At 37.6% G+C, this 11747-nt stretch overlaps 1 protein-coding gene across 1 annotated transcript in view; it reads left to right on the top strand.

The window, feature by feature from the left end:
- The window catches only part of ALDH5A1 (aldehyde dehydrogenase 5 family member A1), a 15260-nt gene extending 3596 nt beyond the window's left edge, over window positions 1–11664 (top strand). The window contains exons 3-10 of the mRNA XM_015818385.1: window positions 1889–2059; window positions 2839–2955; window positions 3232–3375; window positions 5508–5651; window positions 7290–7448; window positions 7585–7754; window positions 8707–8765; window positions 9839–11664. Of these exons, the coding sequence (XP_015673871.1) occupies window positions 1889–2059; window positions 2839–2955; window positions 3232–3375; window positions 5508–5651; window positions 7290–7448; window positions 7585–7754; window positions 8707–8765; window positions 9839–10047 (1173 nt within the window). The 3' untranslated portion in view covers window positions 10048–11664. The remainder of the gene's footprint in view (window positions 1–1888; window positions 2060–2838; window positions 2956–3231; window positions 3376–5507; window positions 5652–7289; window positions 7449–7584; window positions 7755–8706; window positions 8766–9838) is intronic.
- The last annotated feature ends 83 nt before the right edge of the window (window positions 11665–11747 follow it).

Raw genomic sequence — 11747 nt, 5'->3', positions numbered from 1 at the left:
TATGTAAGAAAAAGAAGTGACTCCTACTAAAAGAAAGGAATGGAAAATGCATTTCTATATATCCTTCTAGTAATTACTTTGTGTCACCTTCATATAATGTTTCCAAATTAATAGCTGAGATAGATTATCTATATAGTGTTGGTGAAATGTTAATGCCTCCTGCATGGAACTTTATTACATTGTGGGTTTAACAAGTGAGTTTGCTGCTTTTATTCAAAAATTCAGTAAAACATAGAATTAAAGATCTGGTTTAAAAATCTGGTGAAAATGTGATCATTTTGCTGCCATCTGGTGATCATCCAGATTTTTACAACACAGAAATGGCATGCCTTGCTTAATCCTTCCCCTGCTAGAGGGTTATTCCTTGCAAACCATCTCATCAAGGGGTGTTTTTTTCCTCCTTTCTATTCAGGCAAATAAACGGTTATTTCAGCCAGAAGGAAACAGCCTAAGAGACAAGATGCTTACAGAGAAGAATTGGGTTAGGTCAGTGGTGGCGAACCTATGGCACGGGTGCCAGAGGCGGCACTCAGAGCCCTCTCTGGGGGCACGCGTGCCGTCACCCCAGTCCTAGGCCTTCAGCTGGGTTTTATAAAACCTTTTCGCTTTAGGCTTCCGCCGCCGTGTGCAAAAAAAAAAAAGGTTCAATCAATCAGTCAATTTCAACTTCTCACGGGAAAAAAAAATCTTGCAAAGTTGGAATTGATTGATTGAACTTTTTAGTCCCACCCAGTCTGCCGTTACCACCGCAGCCACGCCCAGCCAATGGGCCACACCCACCCAATGGGCCATGCCCACCCGGCACCCGATGATACATAAGTGGATTTTGGGTTGCAGTTTGGGCACTCGGTCTCTAAAAGGTTCGCCATTACTGGGCTAGGTTCTAATAGAAGAGAATATATATATATAGTTCAAGCTAAACAGTGGAGTCCTTTGTGCTCCCTGAGTTTGGTGGTTTACTTACCGACATTTAATTACCTGGCTAGCCAAGTTCAAAGAATACAAAGACTCCATGGGCTAGGATCTTTCATTGCATACTGTATAGCTATAATGTGATTTGATTGCTTCGGGTCTTGTGTGATAAATATAGTATAAATCCAGTCACCCCAAATTATAAATCATAGTTTTCAGGTTAGTGTATTGTATCAATGTAGCCACTTGAAGTTCATTGATTGAATTTTCACTGAGCAAATTGTTGCTTGCTCAATGTGTGAACTTGTCTTTGGAACCCATGGTACAAAGATCAAGGTTTCTAATTTGTGTACCTTGGCAAATGGTATATTTTTTTGCCCTGTGATTTTTTTATATACTCTTTTTCTCATTTCTATCACATATTTTAGATTTAAAGCCTCTTTTTGTTCAACTTTTTAATCTTGGCCTTTTGTTTATATTTTTGCATGTTTACAAATGAAAGATTAAATGCAAAAATTGAAATAAATCTGACAAAAGTGTAGAATCACAGGTCTTGAGATAAAGTTTCCTTATGTTAGGTGAAATTGGGTACAGATGTGCTTGTTTATTAGTTTTGAGGTTAGAAAAGTTAATAAGGTAACAGTAAAGCAAAAAGAATGTCCATTTTGCATTCGCTATTATTTATTTACTTAAAAATAAAAAAGCTACTTCATATAAGCCTTCCTACTTGCTCCAGATACTTGCATCAATATCTTGTTATGTATAATGGACAGGCAACTATTCCAATGTACAGGAAAAAAAGGGGAAGGGGAGAACCCTCTATTTAAAATATGTACCAGATTGACCATATGGAGGACAACAATGAAAATAAACATTTTTTTAAATGAAGGCACAATGGAATGACAAGTATTAATAATGATTTTTTTAAGGAGAGATGTTCGACTGTGTTCATTTATTTGTTCTGAATGTATCACAGGGAAAACCACTGAAGGAAGCCGAAGGGGAAATCTTGTATTCAGCTTCTTTCTTGGAATGGTTTGCTGAAGAAGCCCGGCGTATTTATGGTGATATTATTCCATCTTCAGCAAAAAACAGGAGAGTCCTTGTTTTGAAGCAGCCTGTAGGAGTTGCAGCCATCATTACACCTGTGAGTTGGCTGCTTTGTTGAAATCAAATTGGGGATCCACTTAAAGAGAGGAAGGGATTCCAGAAACAAGGTGCTTTCACAGAAAAGACTCTAGTTTTGGTACTTTGTAAACATACATTGAGTGGCAGAGAGAATGTAGGCTGACCATTAAAACTTAGAATCTCTGGCAACTCTCAGATTATCTCATTCCAGCTGTTCAGGGTTTACATAACAGGATGTGCAATCGGGAGATGTGAATCGATGAATTCAAGTAGAGCCTGATTCAGCTTGCACTGATTTCTATCCAATTTAGAACTTCGTATTTCTCATATAAATCTAAATACGGATAGCCCTCGACTTACAAGAGTTCATTTCGTGGATGTTCAAAGTTGCAGCAGCCCTGAAAAAAGTGACTTACCAGTTTTTACGCTTTGCAGCATCCCCGTGGTCATGTGATCAAAACTTAAAAGAGGGTTTAGAATCAGATTCTTTTTTGGCCTCCTTTAAACGCACATAACAGGCCAGACCCAGAAATCTCTGACTTTTTCAAACAGGTCTATTTGGAGATATTTGGAGAATCTGCTTTCACAGGTCATTAATTAGAGTAAAAAGCGGGAGCGACTATGCAGAGCAAGATAGCCAATGATTTCCAGAATATTGTTACTTCCAATAGTAGATGGAGGATTAAGTTTATTATCTTTTTCTTGGTATTTTGGCTAGAAATTTTAGGACTTGCTGGTTATTTCCGTGTGCCCCCCAGTTCTGTTGATATTAAACTTGTGTGTATCTTTTTGCTACAGTGGAATTTTCCAAGCGCTATGATTACCCGGAAAGTAGGTGCTGCTTTGGCAGCTGGCTGTACAGTAGTAGTGAAGCCAGCTGAAGACACACCTTTATCTGCCTTAGCACTAGCCGAGGTAAGGTTTTTGTACTGATATTTATTTATGAAAATTTCTATATGGCTGCCCAACTCGCTCTCAGTCACTCGTAGGTTGCTTATAAAGATAAAAGCCCAATGCAAATACAATTTAAAAAAGCAACAATATGATACGCCAGAGATCATTTTTTTTACCATAAAATTCTTAAATATGAACTGTTGGATGCCTGCTGTGACAATATTTTAATACAGGATACATGTTTTTAATGCAAGTATCCAGATCTGTGACTCTCCCACCAATTGTTTCTCACTGCAGCTTGCAAATCAGGCTGGAATCCCTGCCGGAGTATATAATGTTGTTCCATGTTCCAGACAACAGGCAGCAGCTGTTGGAGAGGTCCTTTGTACTCATCCCTTGGTAGCCAAAATCTCATTTACTGGCTCAACAGCTACAGGAAAGGTATGTAGATTCACGTGTTTAAAGTTTTATACTCTAGGTCAGGGGTCCCCAAACTTGGCCACTTTAAGACTTGTGGACTTCAACTCCCAGAATTCCCCAGCCAGCCATGCTGGCTGGGGAATTCTGGGAGTTGAAGTCCACAAGTCTTTAAAGTGGCCAAGTTTGAGGATCCCTGCTCTAGGTTTTTAAATCTTCACAAAGTTGTAACTAAAGTATTTTTGGAACACTGTTAACAATTTTTTAAATAAATGTTAACAATTTCCATAGTTCAACTGTCTTGGGAAGGTTTGTAGAATCTGTTCATTCTTCAAGCATTGCCATCCTTTCTATATGCCCTGGCCCACCTGTTCCCAGCTTGCTGATCTCCAGATGCAATGGACCTTGCAACATCCTTGACTATAGTGCAGCATCGATATTCACAGGTAGCCATGATGAAGCCCGAACGAGAAAGCATACATTGCGACATCACAGCACATACTCTTCATAGTTGAGTCTCAAGTCTGCCCACAAGAACATAAAAAGTGGACATTTTATTGCAAGGTCACAATGCCCATTTCCTTCGCCTGCCCCCCTCTTGCAGACTTCAAAGCCATGGGTAATGTTGGCTAGAGATTTGGCGTTCCACAGATATGAAAAATATCAAATCACGGAAATCTGCTCTAAGCCATCAAGCTTTTTTCACATATGAAAGAATTACTCATTTGGGAGGGAATAATTTTAAATTTTGGTATATTAATATCAAGACTTTCATGACACTTGAAGTGTTGCCCAGGAAAAATGTAATTTATGCAAATATTATTAGTCATATCGAGTCTAATTAAGATTTCCTACTGAAGTAGGAAATTTATTCTTGTCTTGTTTTTCTTCCTTTCAACCCAACAGAAAGTTGGAAAAATATGTAAATGAAAGTATATATATTTAAATAGACTAAATGTATCCTTTAATGTCACAAGGGCAGGACACTGTCCATTAACAGGATAACTTTCCTAAAACTAAAAGACTAAAAGAGACGAGAGTGGAGAAACCAGGAAAAAATTTTATTAAGTTCAAAAATTATTCAGATCCAATGGAGGCTGCAAGGTAATCTTGCTAGAAAAAGTTCCCACAATGCAGTTGGGCAGCAGCTTGGAATTCTGAGCCCCTCATTCTAGGTCACATAATCTAGATCAGTATTTTTCAACCTCAGAAACTTTAAACTCTGTGGACTTCAATTCTCAGAATGCTGAATGGAGAATTCTGGGAATTAACATTTACATATCTTAAAAGTTGCTGAGATTGAGGAACACTGGATTAGAGTATAGCATATGCCCCCTCTGCCCTTTGTTTCCCAGCATACACATGCATGCGCTGACACAGCATGAGCAGAAAGCAAAAATACACACATGCACAGACAAGAAGAAAATATAAACGCCTCCTAAAATCACTGCTAGAGAACAGGGTGGAGAAAATTCATGACTTGGTTTAACGCAGGAGTTGGCTCAGGAATTCTGAGAGTTGAAGTCCACGAGTCATAAAAGAGCCAAGGTTGCCTACTCCTGGTTTAACGGATACCTTTTGGAGCAACTAATTTGTGGCTTTGAGTATTCACCTTAAAAAATTTCGGAATGCATGCATTTAAACTCATTTCTTGAAATTCAACCTTTAAGAAGCATAATCCCTGTTGATTGACTTAAGCTGGGGTTTTCAAAAATGTTTAATCTGGATTAAAAGTTACTATTTAAAACAAGTGAAACTTCCTCGATCAAGAGGCAAAGCTTTAGTGGTAGAATATTAGTGAACTCTTTTTTTGGTCTCTCATAGAACCCGTTGAGCTTTTGCAGAACCATAAGGTTCCACGTAGCTGTTTGAAAAAATCTTGATTTCAGACCACTTTCCCCATCCTGAGTAGTTTCTCAGACTACACTCTCTAAAATTTTCACTGGTTCAGGATCAAATAGGATTGGGGCAGATTAAGGGATCCAAGTGCACACAAGCACAGCATATGAGTTATAATATGAAAATGAATACTGGTCTATCCAAGATTTAAATGGATATTTATTTAAGAAACTGGTAATTTAAGAAACTGGTAGTTGTAATATTGGCTTTAGGAAAATATTATTCTTAGCTTTTCATGTTTGCTGTTATACTTACAGGTATTGCTATGCCATGCTGCTGGCACGGTAAAGCGGGTTTCCATGGAGCTCGGAGGCCATGCTCCTTTCATAGTCTTCGACAGTGCTGACGTAGACAAAGCAGTTGCTGGAGCTTTAATTTCTAAATACAGAAATTCAGGGCAGGTGAGCTTGTCTTATTTTGTTTAATCTTGTGAACCTGTTTTTCCCGCTAAGCATGGAGCTACATAAAACCTTGTTAAGTTTTGATTGCTTCTTACATTTGAGGAAAATAGGATCAGTAATATTTATTATTATTTAAATTTGTATGCAATTCACTTAATGGCAACGAGTAAAACTTTTTCACTAGGATCTTAACGGCACAAGTATAATAGGCCCGTATACCTTTGAAGAGTATTCGGAAGCTACAACTAGTGCAGAATACGGCAGCACAGGCATTTCCTAGGGCGGCCCACCGTTCCACGAGCTGCATTGGCTGCTGGTATGCTTCCAAGTGCAATTCAAGGTGTTGGCAATCACCTTTAAAGCCCTTCATGGCATGGGTCCAGGCTGCTTGAGCGACCGTCTCGTCCCACTGAGATTGACCTGCTCCACCCTCGCCGGCAGAGGAGGCATGTGGCAGACCCTGTCAGCTGGAGCATTCCAGCCGGCAGGGTCCAGGAGAAGAGTGTTTTCTGCCATCACTCCTGTCCTTTGGAATATCTTGGCCCCGGGACTGAGGTTGGCTCCAACCCTCCTGATCTTCCATAAGAGCCTAAAGATCTGGGTCTGCCAGTTAGCTTGGGGCTCCAATGGGAGAGTATCACAGTGGAGGCGACTATTGGATTAGGAAAGACACCACCTCTCCCCATGTGTTTTGTGTGCCCCTCTCCTCATCTTTTAACAGTATCTAATACTGTTTTTATTTATTGTTTATTATTTTAATGTGTACTAGTTTTAATGTTTGTAAGCACCCAGAATTGTCTCCGATGAGATGGGTGGGGATATAAATAAAATATAAATTAAATAAATAGCATGGTTTGTTAGGTTTTTACTTTGCAATTTCATGTGAACCCAGCTATTGCAGTTGTACTCAGCTTTGTTATATGAGCCTTTGCTTACATTACTACGGGAGCATTTAACTCCTATAAGAATATTGTCATATCTTCTCCAGTGTGATGAAGAAGATGTGGAGGAATGGGCAGTATATGCCCAACAGTTTGTGAGGGGATCTTATATTTTATCAATGAAATAACTTTTAAAAACTGAAAAATCCTTTTGCTTCTTTGTTTGTTGAAAATAATTGTTGCATCAAATTTTAATAATATTCCTATTATCTACATCTTTTTTGGAGGTTACAGCTTAGAATTATTAGGGCAAAAATTATTGAGAGCTTTGAATTTGACTTTATGAGAAAAATTGACCCAGACTATTAAGAAATTGGAAGATCTTAATCACCTATATGTGGGGCTGCCGTTTTTGCAATTTTGATATATTTGGCAGAATCCCGGTTGGGAAAGGCTGATCTGTACTGCTATTAAAGCTAAAATATAAGAATGATATGCTGAAATAGCATCTTTTGAATAAGCAGATGAAAGAATTACATAGAAACTTTATGAAAACATGTAAATTGCTATCTGTAAGCTTCTAATTCCCAAGTCACGTATGCTAACAACCCATAATAATTAAATGGCTTCCATATTTTGGATGAAAGATGAACAAAATAAGAGATACACTAAGGCTGAATGGGGAAGAGTTGTATAATTCTAATTTCTAGATATTTCAGCTGTTGTTCACAGAGACCCCATCTTGCTTACCTTCCAGACCTGTGTATGTGCAAACCGCTTCTTGGTGCAGAAAGGGATCCATGATGAATTTGTCAAGAAGTTTGCCCAAGCCATTGAGAGGGAACTATGTATTGGCCATGGATTTGATGAAGGGACTACCCAAGGGCCATTAATTAATGAAAGAGCAGTAGAAAAAGTAAGAATTATTTATAAAAGAAAAATGGTTAAAATGCATACAAAAGTCATGTTTATTATTTGCTGTTATACAATAACATTTACTACAACATTTTACTTTGAATTAAGAGCTTGTCCTAAGTTTGATGTGTTCTTAGGTTGAAAGTCACATTGATGACGCAGTGTCCCAAGGAGCATCCATAATTACTGGAGGAAAAAGGCACAGTTATGGGAAAAATTTCTTTGAGCCAACTCTGCTTTGCAATGTGTCAACAAATATGTTATGTACACAAGAGGAGACTTTTGGGCCTTTGGCTCCAGTTATCAAGTAAGTCATTAAGCATTTCAAACAGATAACTATGTAATCATCTCAAATCACTAAATTGCTGTCAGAAATCTTCCTCTATGAATAACAATATGTTATTAGACTTGTATTCTGCATGACTCTCCAAGAGTCTGGGCAGCTAACAAGAATAAAAAGATTTTGCAATAAAATCAGTGAAACAGTACACATATTATTTTGCCACAAAACATACTGGAAGGGAAACTGGGTTGTTATTAGCCCATTTTGTGTGTGTATGGGTCTGTGTATTTCTGAAATAGATATTTTTTCAATCACTTGTTGGCATACTGTTCTTTTCCCTGTCTCACACACATTCTGCCCCCTGCAATCCTTCTGTTATTCTATTATCCTTCCCAACCATTCTGGAATTAAAGATTCTAGAGAAAACATAATGATTTTGTTAGTTCTGTGATGATTCAGTTATGGTTACATTTTTTTAGAATCATCACAGCCAGGAAAAGTTGGAAAAATTTGCCTGTGAAGTAAGGTTTTGCTGTTCATTCCATTTTTCAAATTTTGTGACCAGATGAAAAGGAAGGAAAAACATCTTGCATCAATGAATGTTGCTGGGATAATTTTCTGAAGATGTTCATGTGTTATGCATGGTACATATATAACTTGTGTTGCTATTCCTTCTTTCTTTCATAGAGGAATTCTGCATATTAATGTACCACATCAGAGCTGTCACTTGTTTAACTATCTTTAAATGAATATGAGACGAAGGCCTCAATATTTCCCCCTAGCCAGAGATCTTTCAAGATTTTCAGATCTTTTCCAAAATAAACAAGTTCATCTAAATGTATGCTTTTCCAAATTATCTGATAGGGAATTGTGGAAGTTTCTATTACACAAGGGTATAAGAATATCACAGTGTGCTTCTTTACATTAGGACAAATTATTTTTTGACCCCAGTGATGTCATATTTCCACTTTTTCAGATTTGATACAGAGGAGGAAGCACTCGCCATTGCAAATTCAGCCAATGTGGGTTTAGCAGGTATGTGCTTTTAAATAGTAGGATAGAAAAAATGATATGCTCAAGGAAGTCAAGATGATACATACTCATGCATACTTTGACTAGCATCTCTGAGGTTGTAGCTAACTGAATTCCCAAACAGGAGAAAAATGCATACTACTAGTAGAGCTGGTGTGAAATAAAGGTAGTCCTTGACTTACTACCTGGCAGTGCAGCGGCTCAGTGATTAAGACGCTGGGCTTGTCGGCTGGAAAGCCAGCAGCTCAGGTTCAAAACCTGAGCACCACATGACAGGGTGGGCTCCCACCCCTAGCTCCTACCAACCTAGCAGTTCGAAAGCATGCAAATGCAAGTAGATAAATAGGTATCACTTCAGTGGGAAGGTAACAGCACTCTGTGATGTCATGCTGGCCACATGACCATGGAAATGTCTTCAGACAGCGCTGGCTCAATGGCCTTGAAATGGGGGATGAGCACCACCCCTTATAGTCATCAAGGACTAGCAAAGTAAAATCCACAGAGAGTTGTTAACCTTTTCCTTTGACTTACTACCATAATTAAGTCATAAGTAATGCCAGGTCATCACATGACTGCACCTGATTTTCCAAACTTTTCTGCAACGAATACAACAGTCATGAAGCAAGGGGGGGAGGGGTTTCTGGCCAAAAAAAGCCATAAATTGCAGTCATGTGACCATGAAACACATCAGCCAGCCATAGATGCAGGCGGGTTGCCAAGCACCCAAAATCTGAAGGGGGCCATCAGAACAGACCGACCAAATCTGAGTCGTAAGTACCTTTTTTGGGGGGGGGTCCATTGTGGCTTTGAATGGTCACCAAGTGAATGGTCCTAACCTATAATTCCGTCACATTGGAAATAATTGGACTTTTCTTTTTCTTGTGGAAAAAAAAAAAAAGAGGAAGGACAGCAATGATACTTTAGTCTTTCTATTCTTCAGCAGGAGTTTGGAACATATGAGAGTCTTCCTGGTTGTCACTAGGATTTATTTGGCCTTTTTGCGTGTGTGTTTTAGTAAAGCTTTCAAATGCATTGGGCATTATAGTTACTTTCTGTTCCTTTACTCACACTTGCAGGCTATTTCTATTCTCAAGACCCGGGCCAGATTTGGAGAGTCGCTGAGAAGCTGGAAGTTGGAATGGTCGGCGTTAATGAAGGGATTATATCTTCCGTGGAGTGTCCATTTGGTGGGGTCAAACAATCAGGGCTAGGAAGAGAAGGTTCTAAATACGGTATTGATGAGTATTTAGAAATAAAATATGTTTGTTTGGGAGGTTTACAATAGCCGTTGTTAGCACAGTAGACAAACTAGGACTATAGTTTTGGCCTTTCATTGGCTTTCCTTAGCAAGCTAACTTGGATTTTTTTTTTCTATTTTCCTAAAATAACTGTGATCAGGTTTACGTGTAGCGATGTCTGTACTTGAAATTATGTCAATACATATAAAACAGTTCTTCATAATTACATTGTGATCGCAAATGTTAGTATTATCTATCTTGGTCCTAATGTGGAAACAAATCCTATGTGCTGTTGACCTTTGGAAGAATTTGGAAGACTTTATTAATATTTTTGGAACAAATAGGGCAGCATCGCTACTAATTTTTTCTCACATGTGGAGGGTTATAAAAATGACGGAATCTTAAATATTTGTGCCAAATTTTGAATTTTACTCTTTTTCTAATACTTTGTTTTTTAATTAATTGGGTAAAAATCCAGTTTTTATACCAATAGTTGTTCTTCAGCTATCATCTGAAATATAGGTTTCCTGGTGGATATATATTCATTTCTAATATCCTATTCATCAATGGGACTAGGCTTATTTAAGAAGAGATTTGCAATTTGTAGCCTGTGGTTAAGCACAGATTGATGGGCAGTAATCATTCCTGCCAAACTATAATGTACACAGTCTTCAGAGACTCTTGATTTGGCAGAAAAATGGAATCCTTATAGATTTTATGAGACAGTGTAAGAAAGCCAAATTATAACAATAAATATTAATATACATAATAGATTCATTCAGACCTGCTTGGGACCAGTAGCTACATAAATAGTTAGATTTCATTGATACATGTTCATAAGCTCATTTTTTAAAAAAATAAAAATTGATCCATGGGGCTGCTATACAAAACTTCTCAGTGCTTTTATGGATGAATCGTTTGGTTCCTGCAGAATTAACTTGAATGGTTTATTATTCTCTTTTGTAATAAATACGGATTATTTTTTAAATGAGATGGGAAAATTTGGATGGCCCTGACATAGTGCTGCATTAAACTGAATGTGCACTTTATATGTCCAAATTGCATTGAAATGTTGTATTACTTTTTTGTTCCTTGTTTTTGGGGGAGGCAGTTAAGGTCTCCTTGGGCCTTAAACCCCTCTGCTAGATAACATCTGCTTCTGAGAGTCAACCCTTGGCTTCAGAAGCGCTCTGCATAGTCTCCTGAACAGCATGAAGTTCAATTATACAGAGTACTTGTTTTAAATCAGCTTTCATTACTGTGCGTTATTTTTTTCTTAACAACTAGAACTAGAAAAATTCAGATTCTGGCAGTTCTCAAAAGTACCATTTGTAACATTCTCACTCTTTCCTTAAAAAAGAGTAGAAGCCAAATATGCTTGATACATAATGTTAGCAAATGGAATATTTCATAAATAAAATATTGTGCCATTTAAGGGTATGGAAGACATTTCAAACTGTTTGATTATAGCACAAATGAATACTGTAATGATCTATTATATATTTTAATTTCAAGGAAAATACTATACAATATATGTTTACATTCATATAAGGGAACATCTGAATTAAGTTTTTTTTTAATTACATGATCAACTTTTTTTTTTACATTGTTTACCAGATATGAAAGTTAACAATGAATTGCTAATGTAATAAAAATTGGACATTTACATTTATTGTCAAATTTGATTTGCAATACTATTTCTCCTTCTCTGTCATGTTCTCATAAACTACAGAGAAAAAAATGGGAG

This window comes from Protobothrops mucrosquamatus, unplaced genomic scaffold (genome assembly GCF_001527695.2).
Source record: "Protobothrops mucrosquamatus isolate PMUCROS unplaced genomic scaffold, P.Mucros_1.0 scaffold733, whole genome shotgun sequence".
Classification (NCBI taxonomy): domain Eukaryota; kingdom Metazoa; phylum Chordata; class Lepidosauria; order Squamata; family Viperidae; genus Protobothrops; species Protobothrops mucrosquamatus.
This window is presented reverse-complemented; position numbering and strand designations above follow the sequence as displayed.